A 19,790-nucleotide genomic window follows, 5' to 3' on the forward strand; every position below is an offset into this window, starting at 1 on the left:
TTATTACTTTAGTCAGTCCACACCAACATAATTTAATAGAGACAAGAAAAACAATCGCAGAGATACAGCCAACCTTAAAATCATAGTAGCTATAATCTATCCAAATGAAACGTCAACCCATCACTCACTCAAGTTCAAATTACTTAAAGACCTCCTCAATTTGGTCGGGTTGTCCCGTAATGGACGCGAGTGATTGTAGCTTGTATTTTTTTGTTCTTTGTTGTATTTTTTGTTTAAGTTCGCACAATCTTGTATTATAAGACTAGGAAGCGGTTGGGAGCCGGTCAGATGCTCAACCCGATTTGAATGTTTTAGTTTTATTTGTTGTTATACCAGCAACACGAATACATCTTCTATGAAAACTTCAACCTCCTACCATCACGGTTCATAAGATACAGCCTGGAGATGAAAGGAAAGACAGACAGGTCTTGGGGCCTAAGTAGTAGGAAACCGTTTTCACCGTTTGATACGGCACTCGGCAAAAAGGCCGTTCGCAATATTTACGACCTAGGAGCTTAGGGCTCTCTCCGAGAGAAATTTAATCAGAATTTGTAAAAGTGTCTCAAGTACATTCTTTAAATAACAAACATAATTCGGCTGTTCACTCCACTCGTCTCCACAGAACAAAGATCCCGTTCATGGGTCAATTTAAATTCTTTTACAATAAATTTCCCATAGACGTTCGTAAATTACCTATTGAGAAGTTTAAAATCTTTTTCCAAACAGACTGATCTGGCACTTTATTCCTAAGGTCAGTCCAGGAAAGGCACTGCATGTATTTATTCAGAGCTATAGTTTTAGCACGCGTATTTGTTCGCTGCGCAGTATCTCTTTGTTAACTGCGCAAACTGACCGGTGACTAAGATACGTAATTAATGTGTGGAGGTGCGCGACTACGGGTTGCTAATTACATTATTATTGTAATGCATCAATATTATAATGTTTTCAATTGAAATATGGGTACGGGTCTTTTTGAATTATTGCAACTCCCAGGAGATTGTCGGAAAGGGTTAACTTTACCCCGGTACACGAAGGGCAAAGGTGTGCAACATGGGTGGGTTTTGGTCAGTAGAAGTTATGACTCCTTTCTGCTCAATCCAAAGCGGAAGAGTCATTTGATAATTTCCAAGCAGAGAAATTATCTATAATAATATCCAATTTACATACATCATAGAGCTTTTAAGCGGGTTTTACAACTAAATGATTAAGTCGTTGCAAATAGGAGAAGGATATCTCTTGTAAGGCAGTTTTATAATTATTTATTGAACAACGTTTTACTCACGCGTGTCCAAAACTCACTAGTTTTATTTATCGGGATCTTGGCACTCCGAGACCCCGATAAATAAGGTCGGTGACTAGGGTTGGTTAAAAAAAAATATTTCACCACTTAACTTATACTTATCAATCGGCGTTTAACCTCGATCTTTACTTTTAGTGTTTTTTTTTATAGAACAGAAATTTTATAAAACAGTGCCTCAGTAATATTGTTCTATTTGCCCACGTTTTTATAGGTAAACTCACTTGTTTGTCGTTCAGGTTTGCTTTTTAAAACTCAATTTTGAGGCACTTCCCCGATGCCAACGCTGTTTACAACTATAAAAACGGCTGGACCGATTTGGATAAAATTTGAATGTAGCGGAAATGAAATACAAACGTGGGTATTTCGATTTTTAATTTTACTATTAATTATATTTACCCTAAACATGTGTATATTAACAAAAACTCAACCATTACAACATGTCTTTTGCGCTATCATTAGTAAAACCATTAATTTAGCTCACATTAATGTCATCATATTTCAAGGTATCGAAAACGCGTCGTTTTTCATATTTTGCGAAGTTTTGCTTTACGTCAGCGGAATTATTTGTTAAAGGTTGTGTATTAATTGAAACTTTTTGCTGACACTTGTTATGAAATATCAAAAATTCCGTTGATTTCCATTTGAACTTTGATTTAAAGGTTTTTAAAGTCAGCAAGCGTAATCAAAGATCGTATTTATTTATCAAAACAATAAAAATGTTGACTTTTAATTTTTGTTTTCATTATAAACATTCAAATCACATGCACAAAGACCAAACTTGGAGCAAGCATTTATGGATTATACAATACTTGTCGTACATGGGCTTCGAACCCACGACACATCGTTCACAGTAGTTTTATTTATAGTTACCTGTACTATGGCACCTGCCGTCAAACATTGACACAGGCTGGTGTTAATGACAGCGTTGTTAATGGCGCCCCAACGTGGGACTCACAAGCGTGGGTGATCAACGTTCGTTCTCTGTATTAAAGGTCTGCAGTGGGACAGACAGCCGTCGTATATAATACATATTAGTGCATTGATTAAAATCAAGTGTTTTTGTCGAAGTCTCAAGCGGAACAGGCTCGAGGTGTCAGTGACCGAGGCGAGGTGCAGCCGGCTGATGAACTTTTATTTAAATTTGTAATAAGAGTTTTTTCATTATTATGATATCAAAATTTTAAAATAAAAAACAAGTGGCCGTGCTTTATTGTTGTTATTGAGATTTTTGAATTTTTGATTTTTGAAAAACTTGAGGAAAAATTTGGGCACACATCAATTTTATGACCGTGCCAATCGCTTCTTAACCTCGATTTTTTAATCAAAATAGCCAGTAAACAAATCAACGTTATACTTATCACATTTCAGGATATACAGCCTGGTGAAAACAGAAAACAACGAAGTCTTATTAAATCCGTTTTTACCGAAAAATACTAATTTACAAGAAGACATATTTTCAACTAGCTGTTGCCCACGACTTCGTCCGCGTGGTTAGAAGATATGAGTTAGGAATTTTTGAACGGAAGCCCTCGAAGATGAATAATTTTCCCTGTTTTTTTTCCACATTTTCCATTGTATCTTCGCTCCTATTAGTCGCAGCGTGATGGTATATAGCCTAGAACCTTCCTCGAATTTTTCAATTTGAACCAGTAGTTCCTGAGATTAGGGCGTTCAAAAAAACAAACTCTTCAGCTTTATATATTAGTATAGAAGTATAGATTTGCCGGGCCTGCGAGCAACAGCTAGTTTCAGAATGAAACATTAGCGGTATAGCTACGAAGAACTAACAGTTTAAACAATTCTAATTGTATGTTGAAAATAACGGTTCTGTTAAACAGTTAAGTAATTAAAAGATTTACAGATTCTAGCTGTAGTTAAGATGTCTGTTAATTTTTAGTACAAAGGTGAATAAAATTAGAAATGTTTTTTTTTAAGTTGAGTTTGTTTGTATACGTAGGTACTTATTAATTGTAACTGTTAATAGGGATGACGACTGGGTATAAAAGAAAAAAATCTAATTAGTCCCTCAGTTAGATAATTGAAAAGTATGAGACACGTATTTCTTCCTTTTTCAGAAAAACTAGAATTGACAAAGATTAACTGCTTTGAAGTTTAGGAGGGGGGGCTTGTGACGTAACGATATGGTAACATTTACACACAATCGTGACGTCACGCGTAAGTTTCATTCACTGTAATTTGGTCAATTTTTGTTTGCGGAACAAATAAAAAAATACGAATCCATTATTATACAGAAAACTACAAGACCGACACTGCAAAAAAAAATTGTCGTCATCCCTATTGTAGGTAAACATATCTTTAAAACCATCTTTATTGGAATAAAGTTTCCTTGATCGCATAAAACTCCTTTTAATTTAGTTTTAGTTTTTTATTTGAATTTGTTTATTTTAATGAAAACCTCATCTCGGGAATGCTTAACTGCTGGAGTAAGAGTTACTCCAAGAAATGAGACCATTACTACTTTTGAGGGTTTCCTATCCGAAGGGCAAAAGTGGAACTCTCTTTCTAAGACTTTTTTCTCTGTCCTCTTTGTCTGCTACCACGGTGTATCACAGGAAACAAGGCAAGAAGCAAAAAGAAAATCAAGTTTAAGCAGAGGTTGGTACGGTCACTGATACTTGAGCATTAACAAGTGATTATACACTTATATGCAACGCCTTCCTCTCTTCTAACTTACCAGCTGGGCCCATCAGGGTCCACGACTGCTTCCATCATAATTGTATTACCATCTTATCTTACATTGTGGATTGGAAATTAAGATTATAAATATGAAAATGTTACGTGTGCCAATTTGTTCTAGCTACTTACGGAGCAATCAGTTTCGCGACTCCAACACATATTTACCAGTTTTTACGGGCCTGTTGGTCTTGTGGTTAGTGACCCTGACTGCTATACTGGAGGTCGTGGGCTCGATTCCCACCCAGGACAAATGTTTATGTGATGAGCACGATTATTTGTTCTGTGTCTGGGTGTAATTTATCTATATTATGTATGTATTTAGAAATAGATAAGTATGTTTATCAGTTGTCTAGTACTCATAATACAAGCTCTGCTTAGTTTGAGACTAGATGGCGTTGTGTGAAAGTTGTGGAATATTATGAATATTATTACTACGATATTCGACATCCACGCTGTCAAAAACTATTCAAAGCATTCGACAAACATAACTATCCTTTCGCAGTCGGTCAAATCATCTGGTACATGAACCTGTAGACGGTCAACAACGTTTAGTAAAACAAACTAGAAAGTCTTGTTTACGATACCGTTCAAACAATGATTTTGGTCAAAATTTGCATTGAGACTTAGCTAAGCAATTCACAACTTTAAAACAAGGCTGTTAAGTTTCATATTCCTAGTGTAAGTTTTAAATTGGCATAGCTGCATGCTAGGTGATTTTTAATTTTGTTTTGTATAGAAATAAGGTTGGTTATCGCTTGTTTGTTGAGTATAACTGTGATTTTAGTTAATTCTTGACACGTTTAACGTCTGTAGTTAGTGTTAACGGTTTCTGAGCAGAATGCTAAGAGATGCGCACGCGCATGTGACTCTATTAACATAACATATTAGGGATATTGCGATGAATGTCGCTTAAGAGTATTTATTTATACCTATACTGTGCTTATATTATACTAGCTATCCCAGCAACAATGTTTTGCCCTACAAATAAAATCAAAATATGGAAATACAAAACTTCATGAGAATCGGTCGAGCCGTTTCGGAGTAGTTGAATTACGTACACCGTGACACGAGAATTTTATATCAATATGTTAGAAATAGGTAAAAGGTGTGAGTTTGTGACGTTGTAGGAGGCAATCTCAGGATCTACTGAACAGAGTTTGGTAATACTTTGAACAATAGATAGACACGTTATTTGTGAGTGCCATAGGGTATGTATTAAACCAAGAAATACCGTTCAACGACGTGGGCTGCCTGATGTGGAGGTCGTAGGCACTCGTGGGTTCGGTTCTTATTCTCGACCAACATTCTGTCATGTGCATAGGTGTTTTGATGTTTCCATTTAATTGAATATGAATAAGTATCTTCATCTGTTATCTAGGTCCTTGTTAGTGTCCAAAGATCTGTGAGCGTTAAAAATATACATTTTGACAAACTTGTTAGTTGTTTTTGTTACCTCAGAACTTCTGACCATATGATACAATTTTCTTTTTATTTAACCTGCAAGCAGTCATTTGACCAACAATTTCATCAACTTCAGCAGTAGTTTTATTTGAAGTTGGCTCTCCTTTTTTTTCATAATTAAAACGAAAACAAAGACGTTACTTAATTTTTATCTGACAATAAGGCAACTTGTTTTTAATGATGCCGTTAAAACAATAGGTTTGTGCAACTGTCATTATTTGACAGCTGGCCGCCATGACACCACTGTGTACCTGTACTCAGTTCATGGTTCTTTAGTAGACAAGGTGCACACCAGCGGAGATTTGGTAAAGGTAGCAATACTGGTAAGTAACACTTTGTTTTGACTGCCTTAGTTATAATAAAAGTAGCTCATAAGATAATCATTGGGCTGATTGTGAATCTAAGTCAACTAGAACATACAAACATACAAACGTGTGCCGTAAGCGGAACCAACACAATTCCATACAACATAAATCAATAATTAATAATATCTCTTTTATAGTTTTTGAAATGTGTTAATTAAAAATTTTCGGTACCTACCATTATAAAAAATAATAATAATAATAAATGTGGACAACATCACATACATTGTTCTGAACCCAAAGTAAGTTGCTAAAGCACTTGTGTTATGGAATTCAGATACAACGGAGGTACCACAAACACTCAGACTCGGGACAATGTAGAAATGTGAATTTTTCATTGACCCGACCGGGGATCGAACCCGGGACCTCAGAGCTAGCGACACCTTGAAACCGGTGCGTACGCCACTCGACCACGGAGGTCGTCGTAAAACTTTTAAATAATCCTGGGGCTGCCTCACAAGTCACATACGTGCGCTGTTCTAATCTAAGCCTTAAACTAGTTGTATGGTGCGTGTCGGTGCCGTTTCCTTAGAGTACCCTTCACCCTAATAATATATCTGTTATTAAGTAAATAGGAATATGTATGACCTTCCGTCTGTGTCCGTGTTTCGGAAGGCACGTTAAATCGGGTCCCGGCTGTTATTCCTACATCTTTGACAGTCGTTACAGGTAGTCAGAAGCTTGAAAAAGTCTGACAGCCAGTCTAACCAAGGGGTATCGTGTTGCCCAGGTAACTGGGTTAAGGAGGTCAGATAGACAGTCGCTCCTTGTAAAACACTGGTACTTAGCTGAAACCGGTTAGTCTGGTAGCCGACCCCAACATAGTTGGGAAAAGGCTAGGCCAATGATGTATGACCTTTCGTCTAGTACGCATGAAGCTATACAATTTGAATTGAAAAATTTTGAACTGAACTCATCACTGAAAATTGAACTCATTAATAATGCAGCTTTCTATTGGTAAAATGATCTTTAAAAACTGTTTAGTAGATCATGAGATTTCCTTGTATAGATTCGTTTTTCTTAAGCTTTTTCGTACGGAACACATTGAGGCATTGTTTACTAATGCTGAGGTACATATTGTTAATAAAATACATATGTATATTTAAATTATTGTTGTTTTTTATAGTGTAAATAGTATGTTTGTATAATCCCTGGTGATATATTGCTGCTACGAATGTTAAAGCTTTGGCTACGAAAGATAAGTTATAGTCGCAATTTCTTCTAACCACGCGGACGAAGTCGCGGGCAACAGCTAGTTTACTTATATGGATCACCAACAAAGAATACACTTTACACTCTATACAAGAGAAAAAGAAGTTAAAGATTTTGATACGATATATAAGGCCTGCTACAAATGTTAAGGCTTTAGCTACGTAAGATAAGGTGTGCTACGAATTTTAGGGTTTGCTACGAATGTAATAAAGTTTCTTCTCAATGTTTAGGGCTTTTAAAGAAAACTTCCAATTTAAGCACTAGACTTTATTAATTGTTCGTCGTTCCCTTCCAGATGAGATAACAGCTCTGCCTCGGTCAGCAGTAGGGCAGCGGGGGTGCTGTACGGCGTGGTCTGTGTCCCGGATTCGAAGTCCGGCCGAGTACTGCGGTACACCTCGTAGCGGGCCGGGGACTCTAGGTAGGCTTTGCCGATCACGATGATGGTGGGGTATCCCATTCTGTTGAAAAGGGGTAAATGGTGGGTCAAACTAAGTGTATTGTAATTTAAAGTTGATTGGTGTGGTGGATTCCCCGCCGGCTATGAAAGTCCCATTTGCTATAAGCTTATTTGCTGACCATGTTGCTTGGCTGTGGCAACTTTAACCTAGTTAAGCCTGGTTGCTAACTTTTTATAGCAATGCGAATGGTAATGTTCACCTCCTCCAAAATCGAATTTGCTACCAAACTTAAGTCTCTTTGTTACGAATTTGACACATCCCACATCTGCTGAGAATGTCGAATTTGCTACGAATGTTAAACCTTGCCTGCTACGAAAATAGAATGCGCTTGCGCTACGAAAGTTTAGCTTATTTTGAATGAATGGTGGTGCTCGCATTAGGTACTACGAATACCTCATTTGCTACAAATGTCAAGGTGAAATTGCTACGAATGTTATAGCCATCGCCTGCTACGTCTACAATTTTATACCTTAGCTGCTACAAGGGCGTGTTCCACAAATCCATAGAGATCATGACCATAGACAGGTCCCGAGGGACGACTTCCATACCTGTCGGCCATGACGAGCCTCTTCCCGATGGTGAGGTGGTGTCTGTCGTCTATGATGATGTCTGCGTCGGGCTGCGTGTGCGCGATGACGTCATACAGGCGGTCCATCTCGTCAGAGCCTATGGACTGCCACTCGTACGAGCCCTCCTGAACAACACGACAGATTGCTAGACGAAGTTTGAAATTCTTTGTTCCTTTATATAGGAATTCTTGCATTAAGGAATTCAATACTTGCGACTCCGTGGGTTTCCCAAACATTCAAGTCAAGAGTCATGAACAAGATACTTTGATTCAGGACAAGGGGATCGAACACGCGACACGACGCGCATAGTAGGTCTGGCGTAGTGACCTCAAGCACTCGGCTATCCGTGTATTCAAACATTAGCTGAAGAGGAATAAATCTATGGACATGATACTCTTTAAACATTCCACACCCAGAAAGTAAGAGCGGAATGTCTGTCAAACCATGAGAGCTGACAGTTAAAATTTGCATCTTCGATTTTTTTTTTTTGTATCGACAGTCTCTCCCGCTATGAGAAATGTGTTTATTTCTATTGTCGCCTGACCTTGGGTCCTATGATGATGATGTCGTAGGGCGCGATCAGTTTGGGCCACCGGAGGCTCTTATCTGTCGACAGGTGTTCCAAGCAGGCCGCTAGCAACCTGCAAGTGTATGAAGCTTAGATACGTAGACCAACTATTTGACTAGACCATTTTTTTTCCTTTAACAGGCAATGCTCAATTCTTATTAGTCTAGCATTCATCGCTACAACCAGCCTTCAGCGTGAGGACGTGATTTATCACATCATTTTATAGATTTAGAAAAACAAGGAAAAGTATGCCTTTAAAGCCTTGCACAATAGAACTCTCACTTACCTAGTAATACCGATTCCATAGCACGACATGAGGATGGGCTGCGGGCCCCCGGTCCCCGGCGTGTAGAACGCGCCCAGCGGGAGGCTGTAGCGGGTGCCCAGGATGAAGGTGTGGCCCACCTGCGGACAGAGGCCGGTGTAATACATGAGGAACATGAGCCTGGTCCCTGCGGGGCCCCCTCACCTCGACGCTCTGCAGCCACTGCAGCGCGCCCCCGCAGGTCTCGCAGCGCTGGTCCCCGTCCAGCGCGGCCTGGCGGCAGCGGGGGCAGGTCGCCAGCTCGTCCTCTCCCGCCGCCGCCGGCAGCTGCCACTCGTGGGACATGGACCCGCCCATCGACCCCGGCGGCGCTGACACTGCACACAGGACAGGGTGGAAAATGACGATAGTAAAACAAGTCTCATACAAAGAGACACGGTTATAGCCTCTACTCACCCCTGTGCACGGGCAGCTGCAGCCGCTTGAACAGCTGCGCGTACGCGTCCGACACTCTGCTGTACATGGTCCTGGCGCAGTCCTCGCTGGTGTGCAGCCCGTACGCGTCCAGCATGGAGAACTCCCGCGCGCGCAGCAGACCGTGCTTGGGGCGGTGCTCGTCGCGATACTTGTTGCCTATCTGCAATTCAAAATCAAAAGTTTTCTTTCAAGGACTGCGTTTCCTAGACAGTTTTAAAAATAAATCGTCGGAGCTCATTCCGTTCGGGAGCTATGATACCCAAGACAGACTTTTTACGTTAGAAATAAGGTTGCACTTAAAGTTTTCAGATTTCACTGCAGCTGCATGGATAGCTAAGTGGTAAAGGAGATTACACCAACAACCATTCTGCACATAACCTCGGTCTAAGTCAATTCAACAGTGATAATATGTATCAATAGGTATACCTGGTATAATAAGAGTGGTAGTTGTTTATATGACATTGGTCCCACATCCGACAGGAGGTCCGCCACAGCTTCTTCATGAGTCTGGAATATAGATTTATTAGTTGAATATGCAAACCACATCCAGGAAGGACAACCACTTACAACATTGATATTATTTTCAAATCAACTATTTATACAGTTTTTCAGTAAAAACCTTTAAAAATTGCTGATACATCAGAATAAAATTATAGCTACAGTTTAATAATAAACAAAAGAACTTAAAACTTTTAAAAGAAGTATCTCATTTCATGGAATATCTGTAAATTTCTTATCCATTACAGTTTGTATTTTTGTCATCATAAAAAAGCTTTAACTAAATTCAGAATAAATTAAGATTAGTTTTTAAAATTAAAATGTATGTTACATTGTTGAAGTGTACATTTAGGTAACATAACCTGTATAACTATCTTAAAACACTATGATTTCTGTTCTTGTTTTTATCTTTATATTCGAATCCAACAGTGGTGAAACATAGAGCACTGCTTTTATGTAGCATTTTTATGACCCAACTTTAAATTTACAAGATCCTTACTGGAGACAACAGGAACTTCTTCTGATGGCGGTCCTCCATCTTCATGAGCTCTGGCCCCACCTCCTCCAACCTCCCCGTCTTGTCCCACAGAGTGGAGGATGTCAGTGATGGCAGTGACATGCGCTGGGCTCCGGCAGCCTCTATACAGGCTATGATGTGGGACTCTAGCTTGTTGAGAGCTCTCCTGGCTATGGGCAGTATGGTGAACAGACCGGAGCTGGTGGGACGGATTAGACCGCATTCTAAAAGTAGCTGGAATTCAAGTTGGTTAGGTTTTTAGTATAGTTTGTATTTTCATTTATTATCTATCAATAAAACTATTTATTTCAAAGTTATATGCGTCATATAGGACGTAAAAAACATGCAGACGATTTCTATCTGTATCTATTTATTGGAAAAAAGACTCAATTCAGTTAGATTTTATAAATAAATAATCAAGTAATGGTAAAAATACCGGTCGCGTTCAATGTGTGCATTTCGAATGCTATACAACAAATTGACAATGTATATTGTTTCAATAAATATTTAGTTTCAAACAAAATCGTATCACTTACATCTCACAAAGTCTTATAATAAAGATAACTACAACAATCCAAGGGAAGATGAATGAACTTTTAAGGCGAAACATATAAATTAAAATGGCTGACCCTTTGACTTTTGCAGGTAATTTCGGTGTTTTTGATGACGGCATTTTTTGGTATTGTTATAACTGGCTGGAATAGTCGCGATAAATACCGCATTTTGCTAAATTATGTCTATTTGTTTACATAAATTTTAGGTTATTTAAGTCAGCTGTGCTGCAAACTGACAAGTGTCATTTGTTTTCAGCTGTCAATGTCAAAGTTTGAATTTGCGTTTCGTTACTCCACAGCACAAGTTAAGATAATGATAAAACATTTTGTACAATTCAGCCGCATTTTTCTAATCGGAATGCAAAAATATATAAAATCTATCATTAGATTTTTTTGGATTGCTGAGCCAACGAGGAGAGGCTTACACAGGGAATAGCGAACTTCGTATTTACGCTATGTTGATATTGTTATCCCAGTTGTTATAATAATCTAATATTTTGGTTAGCTAGGTGTAGTTTTATGAGTATATGGGTCTAGTGGTTACTGATCCTGACTGCTACAACGGAGGTCGTGGGATCGATTCCCAACCACGTCAAATGTTTGTGTAATGCACGACCATTCATGTTCTATAGATTTCTAGGTGTAATCTTAGCCATTAATTGTCTGAATTTAGAAATATGTACATAAGTACAGCGATAAATGTTAATCAGTGGTAAACTTAGCTTTGTTTGAAAATGACAAAATGGAGCAACAATTATGCAACGCGTGTGTCACTATTATATTTAAGAGGTAACGAAACAATATTTACTTGTTCATCCAACATACTGTACACCGTCTATTTATCCACGTTCTATGCTAACTCTAGGTCCTACAGTCTCAGCTCGCGATCCTATCAATGATTTAATTAACTCGGGATCATCGCTCCATCACTCATCACATTTTATCGAATGACTCGAACCATTTAACCCCGGACTAGTGGCGTGAAAACCGGAGATCATGTACCTACACTGGTTGTACATTGCTGGCTTAGTGTCGAGGAGGTAGCGGGAGCGGGGGCGATTGATGTGACAGTAGACAAATAACTGAATTTTTATGTAAAGAATTAACTATTATTTAACTATTGATTATTTTAGACTATTCAATTCATTAAAATCACATAAAACAGCATCCAGTCTTAGAACTGTTACTCTTTCGGGTTTCTTTCGGCGCGACCAAAGCAAAGGTTAAAAACAGATTCCTGGTGCTAAGGCTACAGTACGCATTATGTTGCCACCGTGCCATAGCCACCATGCTGTATCTCATGAACTGCTATTTATACACAGTTGATCGTTTCACAAAGGCTGTTTTTTTGTCGATAAAAAAACAACAAAACCTACTTACTTGTAGTAACTTATCCTCACCGTCGCGCGTCGCGATTATGACTTTCATTTAACCTATTTTATTGATATGTTACTCATTTACTGCAAAAAACAACTTCTCCATCAATGCTACCAAACGCGAGGATAGCACAAACACAATACGACCGATGATCCGACCGACCATTGGCTGAAACGCTAAGAAAAACAACTTATTTCGCTGGTACAGAAGCAGAGACCGGAATTTTCTTCCTTCTTTAGGCAAGAGAATCCTCATGGACGGGTGTCCGGGAGGAGGGTTCCTCCTCGGAGCAGAAAGCGGTTAATTTCAGACTCTTAACTGACTTAACCTGCACCGTCGCCGCGTCGTGCTACGTCTCTAGCATTAAGTATTTGCGCGGCAATGCATAGACAATTAGACACCGAATGGACACCTCCTGCTAATAGATTCCGATGGCTTCCTTACAAGAATTATCAACCTACTTTTTAATTTTTGAAGCCAGTTACTTAAATGATAATGGCACCTTTTTCCGCATGACAGGACAATTAATTTTCTATTGAAACATCAGTAATTTAGGACGATGATGACGCGTCGGCCCACACAATGGTCGCGGCTCTTACTTATCAAGTTCACAGCTCATTTAGCAGACGCCATTTTGCGGCGACGAGCGCGCGCTAATGGAAAACGGCGGGAAACGACAAAACGTCGCCATTTTGTTTGTTAGTAATGTTTTTTTTTATTTGACAGGACAGAGTCGGTGCTGTGGTTTAAGGGGTAATTTGATTATCGGGGTAAATCACGAATCACTGGATTTACATTGTTTTAAATGACTGTCGCGTTTTACCATTTTATATGGTTTTGCGGAATGTTTAGCAAAAAGATAAAAAGCCTATTGGTGTAAAGTTTGCGACTGATAGCCGAGAAAAAGAACTGAAGTTCGAACGTTGTGGCCATAACTAACTGTTTCTCACAGTAAATAAATATTAAATTCATGAAAGGTAGGGTTTCGCGGGCATCTTTTTTATAATATCATTTACTTTGCTTAAAATTAACTACTTTAAGCATCACCTTCCAGTCACTTTTAATTTTCACCTAAGCTAAACCTACTAAAAAAATAACATCCGGCTCTTAATCAAATTAATCCTTAAATTAATAACACAAAAAACTAGATTACTCGTTCACTCCCCGCTACTTAATGAGAACAATCCGGGGAGATTTGAAGACTCTGGTATCCCTGAAAGGGGTGTAACATCACGCCGTAATGAAAAGATTTGGCGGGTCACGGCGGGATGCGTTCATTTAACGTTATCTCAATCGGGAACAATGCTCAATGTACTGCGCGCCTGTTGACTACGAGTTAATGGTGTGGACGAGTATTATCTAAACGGTTACCAGTTACTGGGAGGTATCGGGGCAATTTAAAGCAGATCATGTATTTTTGACTGCACGAGTAGAGTGGTATCGGTCGCCAAAACAATGTACATTTATGCAGGTTTAATATTTGCAGGTTAAGCATTTGTGAGATCCAAAATGCTTGTTCTAAATTTGAGTGTACCGTGTACCTACGTTCTGTCTAGTTCTACCTCGTTTATTGATTTGAAATTCAGAGAAATTTCTCGTTTCTCGTAGTACCAACAATGTTGGTTAAAGTAGCTGTCATTAATTAGAAACTCTTGTTGAAGCACCTAAAACCTATTATTTAAGTTATACTAAGCGATGGTTTTCCCATTGCTTAGTACAACTTAAATCGCAAAGATTTTTATGTGAAATGACGGCACGGGTAGCCGAGTGTTTGCGGTCACAACGCCAAACCCACTGGACACGACGTGTCGCGGTTTCGATCCCGCGTGGGTCATTTGTGTGAACCATGAAGGCTTGTAAGAGTCTGGGTGTCTTTGTGCATGTGTTTTTTTTGGAAAAAAACTCTTCTGCCTTGGCATGAATAGAAACAAACTGACCAGTTTCCTTAGGCTAGATGCCGGCATTTCAGACTCTTATTAAATCACCGACCGCAAAGAAAACTAGAAATCTGATAGAAGTTCAATACAAAACCCTAGAATTTATGGTGTTGACAAGTCAAATTCACGTGACTTATTGAAACGAAATGTCATTTTAACACATTAAATTTGAGTGTTAATATTTCCAAACCCCCGTCGTAAAAAGAGGTTTGCTATAAGTATGACATATCCGTCTGTGTGTGGCATCTATTAACAAATGGATTGAGCTATTTCAATGTCGACAAATTAGGTCGCGATATTTAAAACTTGTGTAGAAGTTTCTACTTCGAGAGTTTTTTTTAATTGTATCAACGTAAATGATGTAGATAAATTTTACTTGACTAGAACGACAGGTGTACTTAGTTTCTATTTAAGCTAGCACTATATTATGACGTCACTAAGCAGGTAGTCCATCAATCTCCAGCGTCCAGGTGTGTGATGATTAATGTCCTGCATCGGGGTCCATACGGCGCGGCGCGGCGCGGCGTGCGGCGTGCTGGGCGCAGCTGCGGGCGGTGCGCGGCTTATAAGCACTGTTGCTGGGATTAGGGACACAGTTAAATAGATGAAATGTAGCTGAAGATGGATTTTATAAAGGTAAGGTAACTAATTAAGAGGTTTTTCTACTTTTTCTCTTTTGGCGTAACTATTTTGTTTATTTACCGGCTTGGCTTATTTAACCATTTTTAAAGGTATAATAAGATTAACTACTTCGATTGCTTTTACAAATAGGTAAAAGAAAAACAAATCTTTATTTTAGTCATTTTTTGTTAAAGCGGCGGTACAAGTCATCTGTCCGTCATCATAGGGACTGAAAGCGCGATGTTACAGTGGAGCTTCAGTGTGATTTCCATTTCTCATCTTTTGGATTCAAATACTAAAAATCAATTGAAACGTGGACGAAACTGGGTGTTGTCCAATGTAATCTGATCTTCAAAGAGTGCTACTTAGTAACCTAATTTGAATAAATGACTTGATCTTGATTTTTATTTTGATCCAATATCTTAACCATTCATTGCCCATTGCTTGTTGCCGCTTATCAGGAATACAGCTTGACTAACAACGTACTTACTTCATTAAAATCATCTAACAACTACATCCTCATTTCACAGCACACCTCTGTGTCCCCGCATCAGCATCAGCTTCTGTAATAAATCTGCGAGTCGCGACGCGTCAGAGCGGATTATCAGGCGTTTATACATCATTTGTTACTGAGGCAGCTAAGCTGAGCGCTATGGCCGCCGGTGCAGCGCGGAATGTGTAGTGTTGAGTAGGCAAGTGTGATAGCAGGATTGTCACTGGAAAATGTGGAAATAGATAATAATCTGATATGTAGTCTAGAAAGTAAACTTCAATAGGTAGCAGTTTGATTTTTATTTAGTAATCGGTAGTTTATTTGCCTACGCACGTTTTCGAGATTTGTTTTGTTTCACACAGTCAAAATGACTGCACGGATAGCTGAGTGAGTGGTAAAGTATTTCGTATTTAGCTATTTTCCTTGGATCTTTAATCATGAGCTGACACGGTGGTGATCTGAGGGGTCCGGTGTTCTACTTTCAATCAATTCAGCCTCTCGAGGTCCACTGCTGGACATAGCCTTCCCGCCGCTCCCGGCTAAGTTACGCCGCAACACTGACTTGCCTACCTGCAGCGGTCTTACTTGGCTATCACAGACTCTATTACTTATTTACTTGAGTCATAATATTTTCTTTCGGATGTAGCTACCTACTCGTACTATAAAAATGTCCTTTCTTTGTTCCTACCTACTTATAACTTAGTTCCACATCGCGTCACATAAACCCCTCTACAAGTCTACATATTCACTCCGCATACACAAAATGTCAAAAACAAAAAAATTAAAGCAAAAAAGCTAAAGTCCAAGTTTATTTGTGACTTGTTCCTTGCCAGTGACATTGTATTTCACGGCTGGCGACACTGCGTAATGTTGCAGTTGGCGGGAAAAATTGCTCAAACGTCAGTGACAGCTGTGAGGGAAAGCGCGGGAAATCATGTGGAATATTGAGTAGTGTTGTAGAAACATGTTGTGGACGAATTGGATAATCGAATGGAATCGGAGAAATTATTTTGGGTCTTTCGATTTATTTCCAATATTATAAGGGGGACAATTTTATTAGTTTTTACCAGGCCTTAATTTAATTTACTGTAAAATATTTACAGTACAATCATTTAATATATACAAAAAAAAATTTAATCAATAATTAAATCAATGCTTCAAAAAATTCATCGGCATCGCTGCCGGCTGGGAGTGTGCCCAAAGGGCTGGCATCATTGCCACGTTGAATGGCAATGCTAATCCTCTGAGCGAGGTAAAAGCCAGCCTTTTGGTCACGAGAAGTGTCAACGAAACGCATATATTATAAGTATGTAATTCAGCCGTAGTTGCTCAATACAACAGAGCTTAGGAAAAAAATATATGTACGAGTATTACTCCGTCATTTAGATTTTCATTATGTAGATGCGATACGTCGTTTCTACTTTTAGAAAAAGAGATAATGACATCTAAGTAACTTTTTATTCTTATAAAATGATCAAACAATCCGATCAAATTTTAATATAAAATCGAGTTCCCACTTACAGAAAATTGTAGCGCGGCAAAATTGTGTCACAAATTTCATCCATTCAGAATATTCGTTAGCCAAAAAATAATAAAATTCCATTCCTTTAATAAAATTCCAATTAAAAACCAACAATTTTCGAGCGGCCATTTTAAACTCCCGTTCATGTATAGCAAGAGCCCGCTTGTGACAATAAAAATATGTTCCGCCCACAAATTACCAAAATTAAACCTAAAAATACCTGAAACTGTCATCAAAAGGTAATAATTTAATTCTGCGTGCTCCCGCGAGGGAAAAATGTGAAGCGCCTCGCTTTGTACGTGCGGATAATGTAAACGACGCCATTTCGGTGATTAGTCGCGTTCGCGCCAAATAAGAGAAGTTTCGTAATCTGTGGTCACCGCGCGAACGTGGGAAAGCATGGTACGCGGTATTGTTAAATTATTGTTTTGCAAGAACTTTTAATCCGTTTTTTTTAACAATTACCGACAAATGCACGCGGAGATCAACTTTTAAAGTAGAATGGGATGGAAGCAACAGCCTTCGTATGCAGACAAACATAAAGTGCATTGAATAGTCCCACGTAAGTCTACTATTTGCCGAAATATAAAACATGTTTTATGAATTTATCTGCGAAGATAGTCGAGTGGTTGAGGACAAGCATTTGTGTGATCCACGAATGCTTGGCCTGAGTCTGGGTGTCTTTGTGCATGTGACTTGAATGTTTGTGAAACCCCCGCAACAGAAGAACATCCTAAATGGTCTTCATGACGACTATCTTTACACTAAAAATATGAAAAACCTTCAAAATAATTTATATAACACCTAAACAATACATTTCGAAGGTTTACAATCTGTAAAAAACCTCTCGTCCGTCATTTCCCGTCCACCCAACACGCACTCCTACACGCATTAAAAACGTATTTAAAAAATCTTGTCGCAGGCTCACCGCGCAATTACCCGCGCCCGCATTGTTTAGAAAAAGTAAAACAAACATGGCGCCCGTGACGCGCGTCCTAATGCCCGGAATGGGATGTTGACATATTTTTGAAGACTTTTCGTTTGATGTGCTCCTTTTATCTGGTTTACGCGTTTACAGAGGATTTCGTAGGTATTTATACAAACGTGCAAATAAGGATCGAGGTTCATCCAACGTTTAACGGGAAAATAGTTTTATAAACTAGGACAATAAACATTTCTTGGTTTTCTTCTGTTTACAGCGTGTAGGTACCACCAAAAACTTCTGTTTCCTAGTATTTTCTCAATATACCGGTTTTTGCATAGAACATTTTACCGCATTCCGAACTTAATAGTAGATAGTCCTATAGGGAGGCTGCTATGAAGTTTAATGACTACTTCAGTAGGTATTAAAAGAAGGTCCGTGCAGATTTTGTACGTCAGCCGCGCTAAACCTAACAAAGATGGAAGACTCATCATCGTCAAGCATGCCAAACTAATGAGCAAAACTTGTAATAATCATAGTCAACATACAGGTTCTGTTTTGGAATATATTACTGAATCATTTTGCGACGTTTTTATACACTCACTTGTATGTTTGTTTGACGTTCCGGTTGGCTTTTTGAGGAAGAAAAATTTTCAGGGAAGCTTCAAACCCAATGACAATACAGTTGACAACTTTAAAAAAAGCTGGACCGATTGTGACAAAATTTGAATGGAGTGACATTTAAAGAGGTGGGTTTTTAGATTTGTTAAATCTATTAATTATTTTGAATCAATTCTGCTAAAGACCAGATTTTGCCGTCCTTAAGCCCGGGCCTATTTGGCCTATAGGGAAATCCACCGCCGAACTCAAGTCAAAGATGTGCCTCTACTTACCCAACATGGAAGTAAAGCGTTATAGTATATAATATGTATACCCATCCATCAGAGTTATGCGTCGGTTTACTAAACATTAACATTGACTACAACTCATTGTGAAGTGTGGCCAGGCCGCTCATTTATTTACCGAGGCCCTGCTGGCGTGACGCAAGTTCCATGGAGAGTCCCTTAGTCCTAACTTATATGTAGGTCCGCGTATGTATTATTAAATAGCAGTGGCAGAAGTTTAGAATTATCAATATTAAATTTACAGTTGCTTGTAAGTTTAGAGGTAGGTACTTATATATATAGTATTGTGTCTTTTTCCACTCATTAAATTGGGTTTTTGAGGTTAAGGAGATGGTTGGACGAGCTAGTTTCCTTTTCAGATGGCAGCTGGACTCTGTTAGTCATAGACCGATTCTGTAATTAGATAGATACGTAGCTGAAATGTAGGTGAGTACCAACTTGAATGGTTTAGTTGACTCATTGACTGGATCGAGGCAATGGCTTATATATATAACTAGCTGTTGCCCGCGACTTCGTCCCCGTGGGTAGAAGCATAAGTTATGATTTATACCTGCCCTGTTTTTTTCACATTTTCCATTGTATCTTCGCTCCTATTAGTCGCAGCGTGATGTTTTATAACCTTAAGCCTTCCTCGATGAATGGTCTATTCAACACAAAAAGAATTTTTCAATTTGGACCAGTAGTTCCTGAGATTAGCGCGTTCAAACAAAAAAACAAACAAACTCTTCAGCTTTATAAATTAGTATAGATAATAGCAGACAACATCACATACATTGTTTTGAACCCAAAGTAAGTTGTTAAAGCACTTGTGTTATGGAATTCAGAAACAACGAAGGTACCACAAACACCCAGACCCGAAACAATGAAGAAATGTGAATTTTTACATTGAACGAACGGGGATCGAACCCGGGACCTCAGAGCTAGCGACACCTTGAAACCGGTGCGTACGCTAATCGACCACGCAGGTCGTCAATAATAATAGTAGTTCTACAGGATTCGAACCCTAGATGTGTTTTTTTCATCATAGCAATAAAATCTAAATTATATTTAGCACAGCTACTCACCAAATAAT

General features: G+C 38.8%; 1 protein-coding gene across 2 annotated transcripts; it reads right to left on the reverse strand.

Annotated features, from left to right (window-relative positions):
- Positions 1-7,284: 7,284 nt before the first annotated feature.
- Positions 7,285-11,790, reverse strand: LOC113505636 (probable proline--tRNA ligase, mitochondrial). Of its 2 annotated transcripts, none has more exons than XM_026888441.1 (9): positions 11,750-11,790; positions 10,370-10,621; positions 9,799-9,879; positions 9,352-9,532; positions 9,100-9,272; positions 8,917-9,035; positions 8,607-8,703; positions 8,042-8,187; positions 7,285-7,493 (listed from the first exon to the last, which is right to left on the reverse strand). In XM_026888441.1, the coding sequence occupies exons 1-9, from the start codon at positions 11,762-11,764 to the stop codon at positions 7,286-7,288; spliced, it is 1,272 nt and encodes a 423-aa protein (XP_026744242.1). In that variant the 5' UTR covers positions 11,765-11,790; the 3' UTR covers position 7,285. The 2 variants fall into 2 exon arrangements, with proteins under 2 accessions (XP_026744242.1, XP_026744241.1); XM_026888440.1 differs by lacking the exon at positions 11,750-11,790 and adding an exon at positions 11,017-11,243.
- Between the last annotated feature and the right edge of the window lie 8,000 nt (positions 11,791-19,790).

The sequence above is a fragment of the Trichoplusia ni genome, chromosome 26 (assembly GCF_003590095.1).
Source record: "Trichoplusia ni isolate ovarian cell line Hi5 chromosome 26, tn1, whole genome shotgun sequence".
Classification (NCBI taxonomy): Eukaryota; Metazoa; Arthropoda; class Insecta; order Lepidoptera; family Noctuidae; genus Trichoplusia; species Trichoplusia ni.

What these genes read in the sequence shown, in the direction of transcription:
- LOC113505636 (XM_026888440.1), bottom strand. Translation starts at nt 11,109, where the DNA reads ATGCGGTATTTATCGCGACTATTCCAGCCAGTTATAACAATACCAAAA. An exon ending in TACCACTCTTATTATACCAG is followed by an intron (nt 9,533 to 9,798) that starts GTATACCTATTG and finishes TTTGAATTGCAG; the next exon opens with ATAGGCAACAAGTATCGCGA. An exon ending in GCAGCTGCCCGTGCACAGGG is followed by an intron (nt 9,273 to 9,351) that starts GTGAGTAGAGGC and finishes TCCTGTGTGCAG; the next exon opens with TGTCAGCGCCGCCGGGGTCG.